General features: G+C 40.5%; 1 protein-coding gene across 2 annotated transcripts in view; it reads left to right on the top strand.

The window, feature by feature from the left end:
* The window catches only part of shq1 (SHQ1, H/ACA ribonucleoprotein assembly factor), a 124,225-nt gene extending 100,218 nt beyond the window's left edge, over nt 1-24,007 (top strand). For both annotated transcript variants that reach the window (XM_078543724.1, XM_078543723.1), the window contains one exon: nt 23,121-24,007. In XM_078543724.1, coding sequence (XP_078399850.1) covers nt 23,121-23,811 — 691 coding nt within the window. In that variant the 3' untranslated portion in view covers nt 23,812-24,007. The remainder of the gene's footprint in view (nt 1-23,120) is intronic.
* The last annotated feature ends 739 nt before the right edge of the window (nt 24,008-24,746 follow it).

Raw genomic sequence — 24,746 nt, 5'->3', positions numbered from 1 at the left:
CTTTTGAATTCTTTCTTTGAACTTGCCTTCACCACACTGTCAGGCAGCACATTCCAGATCTCACTGCATGAAAAAGTTTGTTTCTCATGTCGTCATTGCTTCTTTTGCCCATTACTTTAAATCTCTGTCCTCTGGCTCTTGATTCTTCTACCAATGGGAACAGTTTCTCTCTCCCTCTACTCTGTCCGGACCCCTCATGTTTTTGAGTACCTCCATCAAATCCCCACTCAACTTTCTTCAAGGAAAACTGTCTCAACTTCTACATAACTGAAGTTCCTCATCCCTGGGACCATTCTCCTGAATCTTTTCTGCACTGTCTCACTTGCCTTCATATCTTTCCTAAAGTGTGGTGCCCAGAACTGGGTGCAATATTCCAGCTGAGGCTGAACCAGCGTTTTATACAAGTTTAGCATAACTTCCTTGCTTTTATACTCAATGTTCCTATTGATAAAGCCTAGAATACTGTATGCTTTATTAACAGCGTTCTCAACCTGCCCTACCACCTTCAATGATTTATGCACAAACACACTCGTCTGTCTACTCCTGCACTTCCTTTAGAATTGTACCCTTTATTTTATATTGTCTCTCCGTGCTCTTCCTACCAAAATGAGTCACTCCACACTTTTCTGCATTAAATTTCATCTGCCACTTGTCTGCCCAGTCCACCAACCTGTCTATGTCCTTTTGAAGTTATCCTCAAAGTTCACACTGCTTTCAAGTTTCGTATCATCTGCAAATTTTGAAATTGCGCCCTGTACACCAAGGTCTCGGTCATTAATATAAATCAGGAAGAGCAAGGGTCCCAACATTGACCTCTGGGGAACTCCACTACAAACCTTCCTCCAGTTTGAAAAACAACTATTCATCACTACTCTGTTTTCTATCATTCAGCCAATTTCGTATTCCTGTTGCTACTGTCGGTTTTATTCCATGAGCTCTAACTTTGTCCATAAGCATGTCAGGCAGAAGTGTATTGAATGTCTTTTGGAAGTCCGTGTACACCACATCAGCATTACCCACATCAGCCGTCTCTGTTACTTCATCAAAAAACTCAAACAAGTTAGTTAAGCAAGATTTGCCCTTAATAAATCTATGCTGGCTTTCCTTATTTAACTGCATTTGCCCAAGGTTGTAGGTCAGCCAACTATTATAGAGGTTATAGCCAGGGTTTGATGTTGCCTTGTCAATGGCTTAGCCAATTATGAATAACTTAAACCTAACTCTTATCAGGATTTTCAGAATTTACAAGAAGAATTCATTATTTGGTTTAAAGGTTGAAAATGTTTCTCTAAAGTAAATTACAACCTTTCTACATGAACAAATGTTCATTTACCACCAGTCAGGTCTGAGGTCTGATTCCATGCTGGGTTTGAAATTCCTTTTGACCTTCGCTGTTGCAATACAAATTGTGAGAATTGCGTCAGTGGGCTATGCAGAGATGTTTCACTCTACCCCCACCCCAACAACTTCTGAAAAGGGTTCTTATCTTAGCTTACCAGGCTCTTGTTGTGAAGCTTCCTTATTCATCTTATCAGGGCGCAGTGAAGTATTTAATGAGATTTGTGCCGGGACATGTTCTGGCAGACCACTAACCTGACATTTAGGCCTTAATTTTTGCTCCCGGTTCCAGGGCGCAGAGTGGAGACAATTCCTGGCTCCCCAGACCTGACCTGGGAAAAAGTGCCCCGGATGGTCAGATTTTCATTCCAGGGGGAGAAGCTGATCGGGTGAAACGGGAGTCATGCCCGTTGTCCCCAGAAGCAGTTTGGAGGCAGCACAAGAGCTGCTGGGTGTGAAGGCAAACTGGGCGAAAAGGCCTGCCTCAGTACTCTGGCACTGTTGGAAGGGGAGAAAAAATAAATGCATAAATGGCCCTCAGCCCTCACACACTCCCCATGCCCAACCATGCTACTTTATGCCCTCCATGCCAACCTATGCCCCTCTACCCATCCCCCATACCTTCCATGCCAACCAAGCCCTGCTACACACCCCCATGGTCCCTCATACCCATCATGCCAAACTATACCCCTCTGTCCAACCCCTCATGGCCTTTTAAAGCCCCATGCCAACTTAGAACCAACTCATGCTATCCCATGCCCCCATCCTCCAACCTTTGCCCTTACACCCACCCTGCCAATTTATCCAGTATCTACCATGGGGAGAACTCAGGACCCATGCTGAGATTGAATACAATTCCTAAGTGTCTATTGATGAAATCACTCTTTATAAAAAAAAATTCTCATTGATATAAAAAAGATTCACTACATTTCCATTCCTTTACTCTCTTATGAGAGCAAGCATTTGTATTCATAGTCCCACTTCAAAGACTTTATAAGTGCTTAGATCTGTCAATCAAACTGAACTGACAGGCATTCCACTGTGATTATGATAGGTTGTGAAATAAGTCTTGCAGCACTAATCCTGTAATGGTAGCCCTCAGGCCTATGTCAACAGACAGAGTGAAATACCAAGTACTGATTTTTTTTCAACACTGCAGACAGTTTTTCTCAAATATTTAAAGGTCAGGAGATTTAAATGCCTTGACAACTCCCTTTGACAGCTCTCTTGACAATTCTCTTTGATAGTTCCAATGAGTTTACCCATTGTTTACGCCATTCATGTCCATATTTAACAATCGCAAAGAGCACCTGATCTCTCCCAAAGGTACCCCAGGAGCATATCCAAAAGGGTACCCCACCCCTCCCCTCCAAAGAATTCCAATAAGTTTAGACCTTCTCCTAATGTGCACACATTGTATTTTCCACTCCGTGCTTGCAATTATCATATCTGCACTTTAACATGTGTCACTGCCTCCCTGAACCATGGATGCGCAATGTTTGAGTCACCCCCACAAAAATGGTGGGGGTGGGGGGTGGTTGTGCTGGACTTTCGGATTCAGGCCTCCGGAATCGTTTTCACAAAAATGGGAGAACCTCTCCTTCTGTGTGAAAATTCAGGCCTTACTATTCTCTCTTGCCACTACCTGAATGCATTAGACCAAGGGACAAATCTCAAATGCAAGGGATGTATGTTGACATTTGCTTGCCTCTGTAAATGTACCGTCATTACAGAAACGTGCTGCTACATCTTTTATCTTGAGCTTTTCCTCTTCCAGGAGCTATGCCCCACCCTCTCACTATCAAATCACAGTTAATTGACAAATTCCATCTGTGTACTTTGTGGATTTTTAACATAAATTATAATCAGGTCTCCATCTCCCTTTCATTGAGGCTGCTTCTGCTGCCCATACTTTGGAGCTTCTGCATGCTCTGTCTCTTGAGTTATACCCTTTCCTTCCAAGTCTTACCAGGCCATTGACCAAGAGGCATGGAGCCAGACAATATTTAGCAGCGTATTTAATACTGCAACTAATGTTATATTTCACATTTCAAAAACATACCTGATTAGTGTGCTATTTTGCTGAATCCAACATGTGAGCTGGCCTTGAATGGATGCTAACAGATGGGAAGGATAGGTATCATGAAAATATTTTTGGAGCAGGCAGGTGGTAGGATATATTGTACAAGTAAATCGGACGTGCTTCAAGTTTCAAACGCAGGTGCTTGCAACACAAGTTTGTATTTTGGATTAGGACAAGACATAGCTTGACCAAAAAGCTGTTTGATGAACATCATTAGGGCTGTCAGAATTTTTATGTAGTGTTTTGAATGATATCCATGTAATATAGTAGAGAAATATAATTTTGAAAGGAATTTAATCAAATTGTATGAAGTCCTCATTGTGGGATTAGATGAAAAAGATGCATCATGTGATTTAAAAGGCTAATGAGCAGACTTGGTAATTAAACACAACAGCATGAGGTATTCTCCGATTGATGCCACAAATGGGATATGTTTACTGTTTGTAAGAAGCAAGGGATGGACTAATAGCTCATATTACATAGCAATATTATGCTCTTGCGTCTTTGTAAACTGACATGCCAATGTTATAGTGCCATTATGTTTCAGTTAGTGTCGGAGAGAGAAAGAGCAGGTTTGTACAATAATTTTCTGATCATTAAATCTTAGAAAACTGATCCAAATTCCACTTGAAATTATCCAGCAATCACCTTAAAACTACCCTGGAATGTCTGAGTTTGGGATTTAACTGGCTGTGAAATAGTGACAGCATTCAAATCCTCTCTGCTAGCAAACGGGTTTATTGCGCTGACTCTTCCTTCCCTGTGATTGGTCTTCCCTGCTAAATAAGGTGAAGTTTGAAGCGAAAACCTTTTTTTTCCCAGCTTGTTTTTGATGGTTGAAACATTAGGGAAACTTCTGTGCAATGGTGCAAGGCTAGAGGAGATGAAACGAGTGGGGAAGGTGGCCATTCAGATCTTAGGAGTTGGAACACTTCCTTTGAATTTAAATGCAGTAACTAGAGTTAAAAAAGGATATTGGATGAAGATAAATTAGTAACACTGTTTTGGAATACTGAATGCAGTGTTAAAATAATGCTTATCACAATATTTTACAATTCTAAAGTCCAGGGTCTCAATCCATGAGTTTCCTTTTAATTTTGCTTCTTTATTGTAAAAATTTGTTTTCATTTCCTCTCCCTTCTCTGCGCCCCCTCCTGCCCCCTGCCTGCATTCTGAAGCAACTGAAAAGCTGACAAGGGTTTAAAAAATGAGTGACTCCTTTTGTCCAAATGTTTGTTTAAACCTTGTTTATGACTGAGAAGCCAGGAATCAAATCTGTGCAGGTGGATAACAAGGGCAGGGGTGGATGGGGGAGGGTGGGAACTGCCCTATTTCAGATAACATCTACCAAGACTAGCCTTTTTTCCCGCAAAATAAAATTCCTCTAATGCAGCAGAGCCATGTGTAAATTTGGGTGGAAAAAGTGGTAGAATGTTGTTTGGTTGAACTGGCAGGATCTGCTCAGATGTCAGACAGCATGGGAAAGTCAGAGCACCATCCACACTCCTCAGGCAATCTCCATTGATGTGGGCCTGATATATAGCAGTACTAATCTGGAATTATTAGTTAGAACATGGTAACTTGTAAAGACAAATGATTGTTGAATTTATGAAGAAAGCATGAATTTGAGTATAATTCCTGGCATACAGAGTCATTTACAGCGTAGAAGAAGGCCGCTCGGGCCACCGAGTCCTTGCTGGCTTCCCATGAATTAATCCAATCAGTCCCACTCCCCTGCTCGGTCCCCGTAGCCCTGCGAGCTTATTTCCTTCAAGTGCCCATCCAGTTTCCTTTTGAAATCTTTGTTTCTGCTTCCACCACCCTTGTGGGCATTGAGTTCCAGATCATTACTGCTCGCTGCATAAAAAGGGCCTTCCTAACATTCCCCCTCCATCTGTTGCCCAAACTCTTACACCTGTGTCCCCTAGTCCTTGTATCATCAGCTAATAGGAAGAGTTTTTCCTTGTCGGTCTAAGCCTGCCATAATCTTGTACACCTCTATCAAATCCCCTCTCATTCTCCTTTGCTGCAAAGAAAACACTCCCAGCCTTTCCAACCTAACCTTGTAGCTAAAACTCCCCATCCCTGGAGCCATTCTGGTAAATCTCCTCTTCGCATCTTTCATAAAGTGTGATGTGACCTGGATGCAATACTCTACTGGGGCCTAACCAGAGCTTTATTTAAGCAAAACTTGCCTGCTTTTGTCCTCAATGCCTCTTTTTATGCCCAAGAGCCCATTGGCTTTGCTAACCACTGTCTCAATATGCCCTGCCACCTTCAAAGTTCGATACACACGCACACCCAGGCCCCCCTGTCCCAGCACACTCTTGAGAAATGTGCCATTATTCCATGTCATCTCTCCCAATCCCTTCTGCCAAAATGTATCACTTCACACTTTTCTGTATTAAATTCCATCTCTGTCACTTGCCTGTCCATCCTGTTAACCTGTCTATGTCCTGTTGCAGGCAATTTGTATCATTCTCACTGTTTTGCCTCTCCCAAGTTTGGTATCATCAGCAAATCTTGAAATTTTACTCTATATTCCAAGATCCAAGTCATTTAAATTTGGCAAAAAAAGCTGAGATCCAAACACTGACCCTGGCGGAGCACCACTGTCTACCACCTTGCAGTCCGAAAAACAACTAACTATTCCCACTTGCTACTTTCTGTCCTTAGGTTAAGTGCCCAGTCCTCACCATTTTTAAGCATTTAAAAACATCAAATCAGGGTGTGCAGGGACGTGTAAATTTTGTATGGTGTTGGAATTTAGGGAGGAATGAGTATGTTAGTAATCACTAATTTAAAAGTGGCTTTTCCAATTATCAGTTCATTTTTAGAACTTTATCATTTATCAGGCAGTTGCTTCAGTGGAATCAATGTTACTCTACTGAGTTTGTGCAAAATCCTGTAGTGACTGCCTTTTCATCTGACACTCTAACCACTGAAATCTGATCTTGGATTTTACAACATAACTTGCTGGAGTTTAGCCAGCAGAGAGTTACTTGTTCATTGTGGAGTGTGTGAAGCTTCTTAAATAAACAGAGGATTAATTGTATTTGTGGCATGTCATTCAAGTGACAGGAGAGGTTGTAATCAGTCAACACTTGTGTTTGCCCTCCAGCTAGGTGAATTACAGCAGCCTGAGTAAACACAAATGCTGGAGGGAAGCACGAGTACTTTTCACACCATTGCTTTGTTTAACATTGAAATATAACTGCTTTGTTTTAAATTGAAGGGCGAGTTGGCAATTGCTTTCAAGGACACTGCAAGACTGTAAATGTGAAGGATTTGCCTGCCTGTTTGCTTCCAATTATCTATTTTTTTATTGAGTCAGTTCTATTCATGTTGAATTGTAAAGTGTGGGAGTGAGCTTTTTTTTAAGGATGCTTTTACACAATGCCAAAACTAGATGGGCACATTTGGGTTCACCTGCATTGCTCCCACATGGCTGGTTGTAACTCAGAGGTAAATATGCTGCTGAATTGGCCAGCACATGACAGGCAGACCTAGACTTCCAAGCTATTGGTGTTGGCAAATCAACCGTTTATCTCCTGGTTGCAGCCAATTGCACAAGACCCCATATTTCGTTGGTCCAAATCTTGCACAATACAAAGACAGTTAAAGATACAAGTAACGCTTCTTCTTGTGCCTTATTGCACATCTCAAACAACCCAAAGCACTTCACGCAAAATGATTGAATAACCTTGAACTGTTGTGTTGTTTACACTGTTACTCCATATCCGAGGATATTTATTTCCAACTTTAAGTGCAAGCCAGTTTTTCAAAGCTTTTGTTGCTCTTTGACATAGAAGCAGTTCTAATTTTTTTCTCTCAAAATATGATTGAATTTAATGATTTTGCTGCCTAGAATCTACCTGGAACGGGGAGGACTTTGGGCTCTGCTGGCTAGTCTTTTATTGAAACGTTACTGCATTGTCCAGCATTCTGTGAGAACTCAAAAGCTAGTGTTTTGCCAGTTCCTGTAACGTGCCTTGGTCTGACAGGAGGACAGTTTTTAAAGAATACTTTTTACCCATTACTTTGTTTGTAGTCGTAAATGGGAAATGAGTCATTGACAAAAAATGGGCAACTCATCTCTTCTTGCAATTATATTGAAATTAGTTTAAGAATAAATAAAGCAATCTTGGATGAGCTGTAGTCTCTTCCAGGTAAGCCAATGCCTTCGACCCTGGCCACAAGCTCTCAACTCGCACCATCAAATTTAACCCCTCCCTGATCGCTATCTTGGGATGAGCCATTCTGTTCATATTGCCATTGTCTTATTCCACTCCAAGCTGAGTTTCCAAATCCATGTTCTTTCCTGTCGTGATGCTGACCTGTTTCCAACTGTGTAACATTACCTGACCGTCCAACATCTCTAATTTAAAATACTCATCCTGGTGTTTAAATCCCTTGCCCCCATCTCAGTAACCTTCTTCAGCTCTAGAACCCTCTTGATTACAGCCTCTCTTTGTCCCCCTCCTCACTTCGCCCATCATTGAAGGTTGTGCCTTCAGCTGCTGAAACTGCATGCTTTGGAATTTCTTCCCTAAATCACTCCACCCCTTTGTCCTTCTTAAAGAATCTCCTTAAAACCCATCTCTTGGACCAAGCTTTTGGTTACCCCTGTCATTATTTCTTTCAGTTTCCATTTTTCCTTGTGCCTCAGTGAAGCGTTTTGGAACTTTTTTTTGCGTCTCTGTAAATGCAAGTTGTTACTGCAGGGGTATTAATGAAGCTCAGGTCCCCAATAGTATAACTGTTGGTGGGCTCAGTGATGGAATTTATAAAGGCAAATTTAATATGGGCTTTACCAGCACTCCCACTTCCATGTTGAGTATCTTCTAAAAGTTTCAAAGCAATTGTTTAGGGATGTGATGTTAGCTGCTTGTACTTTTATTGGAGGGTGAGGGGAAGAGGTGACTTGATGATACTCCACGAAAGCAGGGGTTGTGATTCATGTTACTGCATAGACATTGTCACTCAGACCAGTCAGTCGGCTTTTTTTAAGCAGGAAGAATACGCAGTGACAGTATAAGAATTCATGTGCGGTTTGTTTTTTAACAGAAGGAAAATAAAAATAAAATGGCTTTAATGTCAATTGTAAGTTGCACAGGAGAAGAGTTCCCAGTTGGATTCAGACATGGAGGTGGGACAGATGGCCTGTATACCTTTGTGGGGTCAGGTCAGCTTGAGGCATGTTGCTTGATGGTAAAGCAGTCGGCTGGCAGGAATATGTTTTCCCCCTCCTGTTGGCACCTTAAAATGGAGCCGTTTTTCCAGTGAGCAAAAAGTGCAGCATGTTTGGAGCTGCATTCTAGCATTTTTGTTCCACATTGACTAATCCGTGAGGACTGCCTTTAAAAGTTTTGACTTCCTGCCAGGATTTGCACCTAAGCTGTTTCAGAAATGTGGTATATTTGGACTATGTAGAGGTGTACTATAATCAAGTCCAATTGCTTTTTTAGAGAAATTGTTGTGAACAGATTGTGCTTAATCCCTTTGAATATTATTGAAATTCCATCATTCTTCAAAAAAGAAAATGTAACGCTGCGTGCTATTCAAAAGATTAGTAACTCATGGTATATTGATTGTAACTGTTGAGTCAATTTGATTCAAACTGTTATTTTAGTGAAAACAAAAATACCTGGAAAAACTCAGCAGGTCTGGCAGCATCTGCGGAGAGGAACACAGTTAATGTTTCGAGTCCGAATGACCCTTCAACAGAACTAAGTAAGAATAGAATAGAGGTGAAATATAAGCTAGTTTAAGGGGAGCGGGGCGGGGGGAGGTGGGACAAGTAGAGCTGGATAGAGGGCCAGTGATAGGTGGAGATAACTAAAAGATGTCACAGACAAAAGGACAAAGAGGTGTTGAAGGTGCTGATATTATCTGAGGAATGTGCTAATTAAGGCCAACTTATATTTCACCTCTATTCTATTTTTGCTTAGTTCTGTTGAAGGGTCATTCGGACTCGAAACGTTAACTGTGCTCCTCTCCACAGATGCTGCCAGACCTGCTGAGTTTTTCCAGGTATTTTTGTTTTGGATTTCCAGCATCCGCACTTTTTTGCTTTTATCTTAGTGTTATTTTAGTGATTTAACAGGTCAACACTGTGGGACATATTTGCATTTTAAAAGGCAGTACCTGTGTCTTCTATGAGCTAAAATTCAATGATGCTGATTATTCACCTAAGAATAAATTAAAATGATATTTTTGTGACATTAATCCCTGATGTACTTGGCCCTTTCAGTCAAAGATGCATAAAATGATGGTAAGTGGGAGTGAATGAACTAATTGAATGAAGAGAAGTGACAAATGCTGGAAATTGAATTCAGCAAAGAAACTGTTGGATACCACAGAAGGTCCATCAGCATCTGCAGAGGAAAAAGGTTATCATTTCAGGTGTAGACCCTCCATTAGAATTGGAATTTGGGAGATGGAGTTTAGAAGAGTAAGAGGCAACTTGATTGAAGCATATAAGATCCTGAGGGGGCTTGACAGGGTGGATGTGGAAAGGATGTTTCCTCTTGTGGGAGAATCTAGAATTCAGGGTCATTGCTTCAAAATAAGGGGTCGACAGAGATAAGGAAGATGTTTTTTCTCTGACGGTTGTGAGAGTTTGGAATTCCCGCCCTCAAAAGGTGGTTGAGGCAGAGTCCTTGAATATCTTTAAGGCAGAGGTAGATAGATTCTTGATAAGCAAGGGGGTGAAAGGTTAATGGGGGTAGGCAGGAATGTGAAGTTGAGGCTCAAATCAGATCAGCCATCATATTGAATGGCGGAGCAGGCTCGAAGGGCCGAGTGGCCAACTCCTCCTCCTAATTTGTATGTTTGTATAAGTAAACTTTTAATTAGGTAAAAACCAAAGCAAGCTGGGTTGAAGGCAACAGGTAAAAATCAAGTATCAGGAAAGCATACTCTTGTCACAGAGAGTAGTTAATGACTTAACTGAACAGCCAACGGGTCTAACCAGATCTAAAGAGCTAATTATCTTTCGGGCAATTCAAAGCCATTAAATGAGCTGGAAGATGGACAGAGACAAGGCATAAAATGGGAATTGCGGAAAATAGATATAAATACGAATTACATGCACAGCAGGCTTGTTAACGCTCAAAAACAGGACAGACCAACACCCTAGCTGCTGGAGGATGTACATCCAAACGTTAATGCACACCCCCTCCTCCCAGTGCTGACAGACCTATTGTTCTAAGAAAATGGGGACAATAGCGAAGGCCTGAATTTGCTAAAGGTAAAGTGTGTGTTCTGTTTGGAAAGAGGTAAATGGACAGGTATTGCATCTGCTGTAGTTGCCCAGCAAAGTTCCAGAAGAGAGGTAACTGGAAGCCAAGGCAATAGAAGAATGAGCATAGGGTCTACAGGATGCACAGGCCTGCCCATTAAAGGAGAAGATGTGTTTTGTGATGGCATGCTGTTGTTGGCAGAAATGGTGGAAAATCATCTGGTGAATCTCAAAGTTTTTGGTTGAGGATGAGACAATCACTGTCATTGTCATGAGAGGAAAAAGGGAGGTAAAGACAGAGTGAGGGAAAATGGGGCAGATCTGGTCAGGGAACCAGAGTTGAAAAGAAAACTTGGCTGCAGGACAGAGGTTCTGGTAAGAAAATAGTCAGCAGATGCATTATACAAACTCGGGTGGGTGGGGAACTCTACACAAGGACAGGAAGATACACATTTTTGATCATTTTAGAAGTCTATGTGTAAAACTCATTGCTAGAGATGGGTGCAGGGAAGCACAGAAAGGCAAGGGTGAAAATAGAAAGTGACAACAGAAAGATGCAGTGTCATGGAGAATGGGTCAGGGAGGAGGCTTAAAAATTTAAGTTGAGACTGTTCCAAGTATTCAGCAAAAAAATAAGAAAAGCTGCATCGTTTATGGAGGAGATAAATGATGCTGTTCAGCATGAGAGCAACTTAAACCCAAGTGGGACAAGGTTGTGTTTGTGCTTTCCTTGCTGTCACTCTCTTCCCATCTCTAGCAATGGACTTTCCATATATATCTACTATAAGACCACATATTACCAAGAATATGCTTCTTCCCATCCACTTTGTATAAAGAGTCCATCCTTTTTCTGAGTTCCATCAGTGTATCTGGGTTGTGGTGAAAGGGGTCAGGATGCACAACTATCAAAGGAAAAGGCAAAGGGCTTGGATACTGAAGGGATGGAAATGCAAATGTCTGGTGAAAAAAGCATTAATTGGGCTGGAGAATCTGAAATCATTGAGGTGACAGAAGATGTAAAAATAGACCAAGAAAACTATAGAATTAAGATAAGAGTGGGCAGGAGGAAGCAATTGTTGGGATATTCTATTTACATATTTTAGGCCTGTGCAAAGTTAGCTAACTCTGATATTGGAGACAGTGAAGTGAATGTGAGAGGAATCTCCAGAGCATATGAAATCACTGGCAGTCTGAGAGGTAATGGTGTTTCCTGGAGGGTTATGGTCCAGAGGAAGACAGGGCTGTTAGTCAGTCAGATAGTTGGTGTCCAGGTAGAGGCCTGTCCAACATATGCCAACAGCACCCCCACTGCCACTCTGATATTCAGCTTAGAGCAGAGAGTTTGGAAAGCGGTGAGTTCAGAAGGAAGTAGATTATGGTGAGTAAGGGTGCTATAGAACTTGGGTGGTCCACCTTATGGCAATTTCTGCAGAAACTGTAATCAGGTGAGGAAGTGAAGGAGAGGTCTAGGTAGACCAAGAAGGCTGGAAACTGGAAGGGGGTTCGAATTCACAAGAATTCACCTTACCAAAAGTAAAAACACAGGTGGGAGCAGCAGCAGAGTTCAGCAGCATGTCACTCAACAGCAGTTGCAACTTCAAATCAAGTGAAGTGAATCTGTGCAATTGCATTTCTAATGACAAACTAAAATTAAAGCATCAGGATTGTAATGCAGAAATAACAGAGCATTGCTTTTGTAGATCTGAGTTCAAATCATCAATTATATTGCCCTTTTCTTTGTTCTCAAGAATATCAATCACAAGTAGACCTCTGAGACTAACATTAAAATTTGACAAAGCCTGTTTTATAATGCAGTAGTTGTCATGTTTGCCTAGCATGAGAAGGTCCTTTGCTTGATATACAAAGACACTCAACAAAGGTGAGGTGATAGCATAAGTCAGTGCAAGACATGAGTTTGCTGACAGTAACCATATTTAGTAATTTTGAGCACCCCATTGTGGAAAAGATAGTTGAGCCTTGGAAACCAGGCTGCTATTGGTGATACCACGATTCCTGCCCAGAATGGAGATAATTGGGTAATTGCTCCATCAATCGGGCTTGGAGTCCGCGCTGCTATAATTGACTGGGATTGAGTTTACGCACATCATTTCTATTATGTAACTATCCTCCACTCACTGTTCTGCTGCAGGTCACCCTGCTTTTATTGGAAGAAGTTATTGTTGTTTTGGTCATGCATTTATTTTGTCGCATTTTGTAGAGTTTTTAAAATAAGCTTTGTTTGCTTTGCTGTTTGATAAGTAAGCGATTTTGCTTGCTGTAAAATACACTATTTGCAGTGAGTCCTACTGTAAGTTCCATCCTGCCTCTAACACATTGGCCAACATTGTGTTGCTAATACAGGTACAGTGCCTCAAAACCAGTAACCTCGGGACTAAGTCCGTACCAGATTTCAGACCTTGATGGGGTTTGGGTTGAGCAGGTCAGGTTGGGCCAAGAATTGCTTGGACCACTCAGCGCAGGAAAGGACAGACGCATAAAGTTGGTAACTAGTCAGCAGGCCAATGCGGCACCTAGCCAAAAACCAGTAAGTTATTTTACTCGTCTAATAATTAAAATTCATGCGTGGCAGCTTAAAAAGATGCCTGGCTTTGGGACATTTCTAATTTTCGGATAGCCGGATTTGAGACACTATGCCTATAGATCCTCGGCGACATGCACTACATATTTTCCATGAGAATAATAGGATAGAGTTATGATAAATGATAAAAAAAACTATGGCTGCTTTCATTGGAGCTAAAGAAAATGTAATAGTATTAAAGTATTCCAAATGTTTGTATAATTTTCGAGGGTAAATGATGAAATGAGATTGCTATTGATAAGCGGATGGGTAATGAGGTATTTGCCCAGAATTAGCAAAAGAGGCAGAGGAAAGGAATTAGGCAAAATGTTTTTCATAGAAGATCAAAGGGATTTGGAATGCTTTACTACAAGCGGCTAATCAGCATAATAGGGGAATTAGCTGACCGTTTGAAACAGAAATATATTAAATGCTACAGGGAACAACAGGAATTCGGATTGGAGGAGGTAGTATTGCCACAGGCAGGGACATAATGAATGCTTGATCACCTCCCGCACCCAAGTTTCTATAATTTAATTTGTACATACTTCCCTGCCTAATTTGACTATTACTTAGACATTCTTGGTAGTGTTAAGGTCCAGGGAGATGTCCGAGATTGATCTTAAAATTGTGCTCTCAAAGCTGAATTAAGAACTTGTGTTTATGGCACTCATTGATGAATTTGTTTGCCATATTGCAATGTAAGTTACTTCTGGGCCTCCAGATTCCCTCTTAATTGTCCAAAACACTGCAGTGTAAAATTGGTGATTTAAAACTCTGATTCCGACTGTATGAAACTAAGATGAAAACTTATCTGCTGGTGTATAAATATCTGCACCTTGCTGCTAAAATACTTGCTGTATGATATGGAAGCAGTATTTCAGCTGCTGTTGGGTTTCCTGCATCTTGAATGAAGAAGTCATTATGCATTTCATAAGTGGATGGTTTTATGGAAAGATTGGAATATTGGGCTCCTCTGTGCCAGCGATGACAGCTTCCTTGATGTTAGGTAATGCAGGGTTTACATTTGGGATTGGAATGAGGGGTATGTTAAGAGCTCAGGCTTTATCAAGTGAATTTTTAGAATGTGATAATGTTATCTGCAGTGAAAACCTTTGTTTTACGTGATCACTTGGACAGACAGCAATTAGTCTCAACAGATGCCAAATGGACATTAAATTCCGCAGTAAAGATATCGTACAATGTGTCCTCCACACTCTTGATGCTGTAGTTTTTATGAGTCCCTATTAAATTTGCTTACATGAGAAAAAAATAGGGTGGAATAATACTGAGTCATGCATTTGAGAAAGGTCCAAGGTTCAAATCCTGGCCTATACTGAGTTGACTGATCTTGGTTAAGGCAGGCACAAAACCTACGGTTCTGTTATTAATACACAATGCAATGATCCTTGCTTTTTGTGAAGCTTGTTTGATGACAGGAGTGGACACATCTCTGAAGCCACAGCTGTCAAATAAGCTGCCAACACTCACTCTTGACTGCTAAGTGAATAATTGCTTTCAAGTGCCTGGAACCTTCCAATGCCTTGTTCATGAAACTGTACCTCAGTGTTGGTCACTGCTTTCAGGAAAAAACAAGAAGAAAATGTTGGGGAAAAATTTATTTGGTGGTAAGAGGTTAGTATTTTACAGCCTCTAGCTCTGGTAGAAATCGAGTTCCTTTTCATTTCTGTTGCTCGTTTTCCACGGTCATGAATTATTTTGTCAGTTTGCTGCAGTCACTTGGCTGTGCTCTATGGATGTGCCGTGCCTTGTAGGTTACCAGGCTCAAGGAGAGGAAATGAAACAGTTGCTGTGTGTTTTATAGTCATGGTGGCTGCTTTCAGGAAGTGGTGAAAAGTTGATTGATGGTGTGAGTTGGAGCAGTGCTGCAAGAAACCAGATGTAGCAACTATTTATATCAATGTAACTGTGACCATAGCACAAACTTCTCTGTAAGATACTGCATTCAGAAAAAATAGTATTTTCTGTTACTTCCAGCTATATAAACCTGAAATACTGCCATACTTTATATTAGGTTGCACTTCATTAACCCATTGACTGAAACATTTCAAGAAAATGTTTGGATTTACATCATTTTGTTCTATTTAATTGATGCCTTTTTTAAATAGCTTTTGTTTCTATATCTAGTGTGTGTCCTTTTTTTTTTTGATTGTTGCATTACTTGTACCCTTTCTTCGGAGAGCTGGATAGTCCAGTGTGACTGTCTCTGTGGGCACCAGATGTGTTATTCCTTCAGACAAGTTACCAAGGAGACATGCAATTTTCCTTTCCTCCTAAAGGACTAAACCAAATCATTGCCCCACCCCTGTCCCCCTTTGTTTCTAATGATCTCTGGCAGCCTGGTGAGAAACTTCACTGCTGTATAAATACACTTCTGTGCCAGGCTCAGAAGCTTTGGGGAACTTGGAAAGATGATGTTGCATTCAAGCAGAACCAACAATGCTTCTGGGCTTAGCCTGAAAGACTAATTTTTACCTTGCTTTCAAGAACAAGTATGCCCCTTTCTCTAATGGTTTCAAATGCTCCTGTATTGATCCCAGCCCCTATACTGACTATAAAAATAGGTGCCATCACCACAATGCTCTGAAGGATATCCTGTTTCTGCTCACCATAGGGTGGGATTACCCAGTGGAGGTAAAAGGTTCAGTAGTTTTGTTTTGTGCGCATTTAAATATAGCAAACTAGAATCAAAGTGCACACTTTGGCGATTACTATTGAGAAGCCAACTATTAGTCACAGAGATCATTTTGACCCCCTACTACCTCATCTTTCCATAGAAACCTACAATTCCTCAACTCAGTTGAGAAAAATTAAGGTTGTAGCGAAAGCCAATTTGACTTTGTGACTTTTTAGATTTCAGATACCCTGAATATGAATGGCCAGGCCCTGTTTGCATTTCATATATTGAATTTATTACTTTAAATTCATCAAAATGAGATCCTGGTATGAGATTAAATGTTGAGACATAAGTTTGAAACAGTGATGCCTCACCCTGTGGATTATTCATCTGCTAAATAAAGGCCAGGTGGTTCCTTGTGCAAAGAAATGGAAAGAAAGTTGGAGACAATTGCCCCAGGACACGTTCAAATGCCTGTTAATGGCAGATGATAACAATGTAATAATGAGAAGCCAGGATGAAGACCATGCTGGAAAGAAATTGAGAGGAGATGGTAAAATGAGACGACATTCAGTCAGGACAGTGAACTCCTGATACGAATATAATATCATTTATGAGCCTTCTAGTTTCAAGTAGGTGGTTGGGATTCGTTTTAAAAGTTGAAACAAAGCCTGGATTTTGCAGTAAGCCAATGGTGCTGGCCGCTCTTCATGTTTACAGCTCCACACAGACTACAGTGGACTTTTGTGCGGCAACTTAGGATAGTTTTCAACTCGGTGCCCTGTCCAGGGGATCTGGCCATTCTGTAAACAAGACAAACAATAGCATGATCTCTTCAACCAATCAGATTGAAGAATGCTTATTGAGACTCCCGGGATCTGAATCAGAAAGCGTCAGTTAGAATAATTAATTTAATGTCGAAGCACGTATAGAAGTGTTCTGCCTAAGGGCAGTGGCCTAAGGACAGATCCCCTGCTCATTTCTCCAGGCCTTGCGGTCTTATGCTTTTCTCTTCAGTTGCTCATTGGAGCCTCCCATTTTGAATTTGAACTTGTCTAACAACATCATTCTCTTTCCCCCTCTTGGTCTACATCCCTTTAACCTTCCTTCAGTCACCTCTTTCAGCATGTGCTCAACCCTTAGAATATGGCCAGACTAACCTTGTTGCCTTGATGACATTCATGAATGATCTTTCCTTCCCCACCATTCTGAGACAACCTCATTGCTCTTGTTTAGAGGACATTTTAAGAGTCAACCACATTGCTGTGGGTCTGAAGTCACGTGTAGGCCAGACCAGGTAAGGACAACAGACTTCCATCCCTAAAGGACATTAGTGAACCAGATGGGTTTTTACAACAATCGACAATGGTTTCATGGTCATCATCAGACTTTTAATTCCAGATTTTTATTGAATTCAAATTTTACAACCTGCCCTGGTGGGATTCGAACCCAGGTCCCCAGAGCATTACCCTGGGTCCCTGGAATACTAGTCCAGTGATAAAACCACTATGCCGCCACCTCTCCCAAACTGACCCCCTCCATCCTTCTCTAGAACAACATTTCACAACTTTGTAGTCTTGGACTTCCGGAAAAGCGGACATTCAATGTTTCAGCCTTGTACAGCAAGATACTCCAAATTACAATTTTGATCATTCTTACGATCTCCATTCATTTCTAAGCTGAGCAATTCTTTAAGTTTGGAGAGTGCATTTTTTTGCTATTGCTATTCCAGCTCTGATTTTTTTAAGGCAGTCTTCGGTCAAGATGCTTCCCAGGTCCATAAATTGTGATACAAAATAAAATCCGCAGATGCTGGAAATCTGAAATAAAAACAACAAATGCTGGAAACACTTAGCAGGTCTGGCACCCAGTTCCTATGTAGGGTCATCAACCTGAACATTAACTCTGTTTTTGTCTCCACTGATGCTGCCAGACCTGCTGAGTATTTCTAGTATTTTCTGTCTTTACTTAAATTGTGCTACTTGTTCAAGCTGTTGACCATTTCTCTTAACCTCTGCTTTCCCACCATAATTTCTTCCAATCTTCATAACTTTCATCTTTTTTGCATTAATTCATTACATTAAATCATGTGCAGAAAGCAAAGCAAAGTGTGGGAAAAGGTTGGGATTAAGAGAGAGGGGGATAAAAGTGGCTGAAAGAAAAAGTTTTTAAAATGTGATTTTTTTTAAAGTCTCCAGCAAGAATTAAAATCTGAAGGAATGAGCCTTCACATTTGTAAAAGTAATTTTTCAGTGCCAGGTTCTTTGGCAGTAGTTAAGGCTGACCAATCCATTTAAAAATTTACTTGCATTTGAATGGACAAACCCTAACTTTTTCACACATGTTCTCTGGGTACGTAATGGGTAACTACTGCAACTTCACACCCTTATATGAATTTCACTGCTGAGTCTGCCAGTGAGTTACAGTTGGAGTGTAGCTTGTGGAGAAGCAGGGCAATTCAGACCTCTGCATTTAACTGCACATGTACTGTCTCCAGAAGCTGCTGCCCAATGTACTCCATAATAAAGTGAGCGCTGATAGCCTCACTGTTATTCCTACCATAAAACCTGGGCCAATGTCTTGGTATCATATGATGGAAGATGTCAGCAAGTACAATGTAATCAGCCCACAATCAAAATTCACTTGGACACACCAGTACAGTTTAGTATTCTAATCATTTTTCTGTGAAATGTTTTCATTTAGGATGTATTGAATTGAATGAATATTTAAACGTTCCATCATTCAAAGATTTGCAAGAGGGCTATTTTTTACCTACAGTTCATAGAAACCCTGGTCCACGTGTAACCTTTGAGTAAACTAGTTATGGTGTTTATCAGGATTGAACTTTTGTACTCTCAAATATGCATGGTTGCTATGGTGCTTATACATTGGTTGCTATGGTGCTCATACATTGGTTGCTATGGTGCTCATACATTGGTTGCCACTTAACTGGGAGTCCAATTTGGTTTAAAAATTCCCTGCATTGTCGAGGTTAATACTCATTACTTTCAGGTTATCAGCATTTTGAAATAACTGTTTTTTAACGGGTTCCAATTTTAAAATGTAGTAAATGAAGTAATAATATGACTTTCTGTTTAGGCAGTTGTCAGTTTTTCACCACAGTACAGGCATATTAGCACAAAGGACTGTTTTAAGAGATTAAGAAATACTTTACTATCCTTTTTCTCCTAACAGAACAGGGAATGGTAGCATAGTGGTTTTGTTATGGGACTAGTAATCCAGAGACCTAGACAAATTACCTGGAGACACGAGTTCAAATGCCATTGCAACAGCAGGGGAATAAAAATTCAATTAATTAAATAAATCTGGACTAAAAAGCTAGTATCTGTAATGGTGACCATTAAATTACAGGATTGTTGTAAAAACCCATCTGGTTAAAGTTAAAGGTCACTAATGTCCTTCAGGGGAATAACAGAAAAACTTGCATTTATATAGTGTCTTTCACGACACAAATGGCAAAAGCACTTTACAGCCAATGAAGTACATTTTGAAGTGTAGTCATCATTGTAACGTAGGAAATCCAGCAGCCAATTTGCACACAGCAAACTCCCACAGCAACAATATGATATTGGCCAGATAATCTGATTTTGTGATTTTGGTTGAGGCATTAATGTTGGTCAGAACCCAGGTATAACCCCCCTGCTCCTCTTCAAAATAGTGCCATGCGATCTTTTACGTCCGCCTTAAGAGGGAAGACGAGGCCTCTGTTTAATGTCTCATCCATAAGACAGCATCTCCGACAGTGCAGCACTCCCTCAGTATTGCATTAGAGTGCCACCCTAGATTATCCCAGGCTAGTACTTGAACCCACAACCTTCTTACTCAGGTGAAAATATTACCAACTGAACCACAACCAACACTAAGGACACCTGCCGCCCTTATTTGGTTTGGCCAAATCTTTTCGAAAATTTAAGTGCACAATGTCATCTGGTTTTTCACTGTCCACATGGAACATTATACTGCCAAAGACAAGTTAATCAGAAAAAACCTTGCCTTTCTAAAACAGCATTGGCTCTTATTTGCAAGATCACCCTCATATAGGTAGCTCTCAAGTTTGCCCCTAATGATTCCATTATTTTTCCAAGCATTGATATTAGATTGGTGAGTCTGGTAACTCTCAGCCAGGCTGTTGGTGGGGAATATCTTGCAGGAAGCTGGAGAAAATCAGCCCTGTGACCCTTATGTGCTTCGCAGCAGCTGGCTGTCGAATAGCACTGGCAAGGCCTAGTGAACGTGGATCAAGCATGATTCCTGATTTTTTTTCATATTCATTTATGGGATGTGGGAGCTGCTGGCTAGACCAGCATTTACGCCCATCCCTAATTGCCCTTGAGAGGGAGGTGATGAGCCGCTGCCTTGAACCACTGCAATCCCTGTGGTGTAGGTACATCCACAGTGCTGTTGGGAGGGAGTTCATTACTTCTTATGAGGTGGGGGATGGGGTGGAGAATGGAGGTGCAGTTAAGAGGGTGGGAGATAAAAGAACAAAATGAGAGAAGATAAGTAAAAGTGAAAGGATTTGAAGATCTATCCTTATGGAAACAGATTCAGTAAGTGGAATTTGGGAAATCTACTGCCAGGGTGGTGGATGGTAATACTGCCAATTAGGGACCTCCCATTTAAGTTTGAAATGAGGAGGAATTTTTTTCTCTGAGGATTGTTTATCTTTGGAGCTCTCTTCCCCAGAGAGCAGTGGACAATGGGTCATTGAATATATTCAAGGCTGGGCTAGATAAACTTTTGATCTACAAGGGTTATGGGGCCAGCAGGAAAGTGGAGTTAAAGCCACAATAAGATCAGCCAAGATCTTATTGAATGGCAGAGCAGGGCCGAACGGCCTGCTGCTGCTCCTATTTCTTGTGATCTTATGATCTTATGCCAAAAGGTTTGGTTAACAGACTGTGTCACTGAGGCTTTCCAGTTCAGCTTTGTCTTCTGTGATGATATATGTCAAGGTTTTTTCCCACACACACAGGCACATCATAAATCTTAAAGCTCAGTGGGTGGTAATTTTACAGTAATGTTCTGGAAAAGTTTAAAAATTCACTCCGGTGAACTGCAGCGCTGTCCATGAAAAGCATTGTGAAGCATATTTTATACCATTTTTGGAGCCCCCTGCTTGACAGACCGATTTCCATTCATATATTTAAATCGTAAGATAAGTGTATCAGGGTAATTTTAAATATGCATATTAAAGAAGATGAGAAATACTGATCCATCTTGGACCTTTTAATGAATTTTTAATATGGAAAAATTTTGTCTGCAAATGAATTTGTTCTAAAAATAGCTACGAAGTATTAAGAGGCATAAACAGCTATTTGTCACTGCTGTTATCTTAAACATTCTCCCTTGCTCGCAATCCATTTATATTGCTTTCAAACGACTGCTGTGGGATTTGTATCGTCATCAGTCAGACTTGTAGCAATTCATCTCATTTGCTAAATGACCACAGCCATCACAAAATCTATACTCCAAGCTGTGAGATGTGACCCCCACGATTAACCTGATAAACTGCCTCCTGATAAACAGGCTGCCCAAATATGTAGCTCCTTTTACAGGGAGAGATGGGCACAACCTGTGAAGTGACAACATATTCAAGGGCTTTGAAGAGGAAAGGAGATTGAAGAGGCTGCAAGGGCAGAATGATCAACTGGAGTGCAGTTTTCACCTATTATACACCTGCTAAAAGTAATATAGAAGTTATATATCACTTTATATTTGGTATAAATGCTTACAAGTATTTATGAAGAATCATTTACTCAACCTAATGTTAACTTTGCAATTAACTGTTTTAAGGAGTGAACTTGGTTTACCCTGAGCTGTTGTTTAAAAGTGTAATGTCTATGATTTGTACAAGGTCCCTGAGTTGAGACAACTCTTTCACCTTGTGGAATTCAATTTGAGCAGCGGTACAAATTGCCAGAATGGGCAGAGATTTGTATGAGGGGTATAATGGGTGGAAAATGCGTTCCAGCTGATCATTCTGTCCTTGCAGCCTTTTCAATCACCCTTTCCTCTTCAAATTTCTAGAATAAGCCATCGCTTACTGGATCTATCCTCATGTTCTATTTCCAGCAGGGATAATTTGATAATGATCAGAGACCAAGAACCTAGTTAGCTTTCATTGTCCTCTTCCTTCGATCACCGGGGTTAATTTTCTCACCAGCACCATGAATCTTTGCTGACTAGCTCAAAATGGAAAGCCTGAGCAAATCAAATATTAAAGCTGACCTATTCTAGTTTTGTGCACCGTGTGTGTGTGTGTGTGTGTGTGTGTGTGTGTGTATATGTATATACCCGTTCTGTGCTCAGGCAATCCTCAGATTTATAAATGTCTTATAGCAATGTGCTATGCTGTTCCTATGAGTTTTCCTAATGATGGCACATTAATTTTTTATTTTAATCTTCTCATTTTCTCCCCATACGCTTCCTCTCCTGAAGGCGTGTGTTTCATGGGACATGGCAGTGCTCCAGTACTCTTGAATAAACCTGAGAACTTTATGCTCTGTTTGTATCAATAATGCACCATGTGATATATTACTGTTCCACTGGAGGAGTAAGTCATAATTTTGGAGAGTGGTTGAAGTGAGCTGAGGCAGTCCTTCTATTGGTGTGTGAAGTTTCACACTGTCTGCCACTCCTGTATCGCTAGAAGCATTGCTTAATTCTCTGAGATGATTTTCATACATATATAGAAGTCTCTAAATAGTGAAATCTGCAAAATAGCATCCATAATCAGTGTAATTCAAAGTTGGCACTGATAGTTGACATAGGCATTGCAAAGCTAATGAGATATCCAAACTGCTTTCAAGCTGCCAAAGTGTTTATACCTGGCAAGTAACTGTATGAAATCAATGGATCTAAGGTTGGATCTCAGTGTTGAATTGACATATTAGAGTTGTTTCAGCACTCCTGATTTATACAGGAATTTGGTTTACTATCAGTATAAAATTGAACATGTAATTGGAGTTAAAATTGCTCTGAATTAATTAAAGTGTGACTGGCAAATTCTCTGCTCAAGGACTTAAAGTTGGTGGCAAAAGTAATGCTTAAATAAAGTATTGATCCTGGATGATGCTCATGATTAATTTTTAATTTTCAATTGTTAATGTTGTATAAAAGAGTGAATGATGCAGCTAAGAATATTATCGTATTGAAATAGTGTGGTACAATTTTTAATAAATAGGGAAGTTGAAACATTTATTACTTTCCCCTGTAGGTCAAAGAAGCTTGCATCCTTGGCCGAGTCACTGCAGAATGTAAAAGTCACAAAGAATGATTTGGGCTTTGAACTGGAGGAACTGGAGAAAGCAGCACTATTAGTTCAAGAGGAAGAAAATGAGATCAAACCAGGGAAGACTGGTCCCCAATCACTCCCATCAGAAAGTGAGACAGAAGAGGATAATGACTCTGAGGAATCGAGTAGCTCATCCTTTGATACAGGGGAGTCTGATTCATACGAAAACAATTTGCCTAACTGTAGTAGTTCTGAGGAAATGCATGGAAAGGGTTTGTGTCATGGAAAAGAGGCTGACTGTGTAACTGAGGTAAAGGTTAAAGAGGGTTTGATCAAATTGAAGTGTGGTGAAGAAACTGTGCACATGGATGCCCCACAGTATCCAGATGAAAACCCATTGGGAGAGACTCCCACTGCTAAATCGCCTCCAAAAATATTGATAGAAGAACTTGCAGATCAGTTGCAGTCAGTAGGGTTTTCAGAGCACTGTGAAAAATCTGCTGTTGAGAATTCGGAGCACAAACCAACAAGCCTGCCTCTTCAGAGTTTGGCACAGTATCAGCATTCACAGACGACCTCACAGCAGACTTTCTTAGAGGTGTCTCCTAAGAGGAATTGCCTGCTGCTCGTTGCAGATCCTGATAATACTGAGGATTTTACAGACTTGGCATGAGTCCAGGTTGCATACTAGAAAAGAACAAACTGATTTATGTGCAAGTGGCTGATGCTGGTCAATGTACTTGTTAAATCACTTCACAAATGGAGAATTTGCTCTTAAATGTTTTGGATTTTTTTCATATATTACCAGATTTATATGTGTGTAACTAGATTACTTCTGTCTTCAAAATAAAAGCTGTTGTCATAATTGCCTCAGCTGGTGCATTGTGTCGTGATGTTAAATCATCATGTAGCAAGTTTAACGAGTGTTACTCATTTGATAACACAGATTAGATTTGATTTGGATTACAACACTAGTTATTGTATCTGGCTTACATTTTATTTTATGATTACCTTTTTCCTCAAATAAGAGCATTCATCAAATAGGATCAAATGATAAGTCTATGGCAGCCCTATAGGCAGCATGTCCTTATATTAATGAGCGGTGCTGTGGAGTGAATATGGGTTTGAGAAATGGATTCCCCATGCGCTTAGATACTCAACCCATGTAGGATATTGCCTGCGAGCAGATTTCCACCTCGTTAGCTAAAGAATTCTGTACGGTATGAGGGAAGGGAGACTTAAAAGACGGGAGAAATAATTAAGAAGTTGAGGGGTAGGTAAAATGACAAATATAATTTACAATGTAACGTGGAATTGTTGGGCAGGAGCTGAGCAGTCAATCCATTTATATTAATGGTGTCACTCAAATTTGGATGTTGAAAAAGGTGCAGTGCTCATTAAAGTTGATGTCAGAGCAGACTGGAACCTAGAAAGCACTCATTATTGAGAGGGATATAAGAGAGAGAGAAAAAATGAAAGGCGGCTGAACTGCACCCATCTCAATTCCACCAAATTCAACCATTGAAACCGCATTATGGAATGGAAATTCATGTTTCAAACTGACAGTAAAATAAACTAATTTACATGGAGTGAAACCTGTCAGAAAGA

Source organism: Cetorhinus maximus, chromosome 6 (genome assembly GCF_964194155.1).
Source record: "Cetorhinus maximus chromosome 6, sCetMax3.hap1.1, whole genome shotgun sequence".
NCBI classification, from domain to species: Eukaryota; Metazoa; Chordata; class Chondrichthyes; order Lamniformes; family Cetorhinidae; genus Cetorhinus; species Cetorhinus maximus.
The sequence above is the reverse complement of the archived record's forward strand: the minus strand, read 5'-3'. Positions and strand labels throughout refer to the sequence as shown.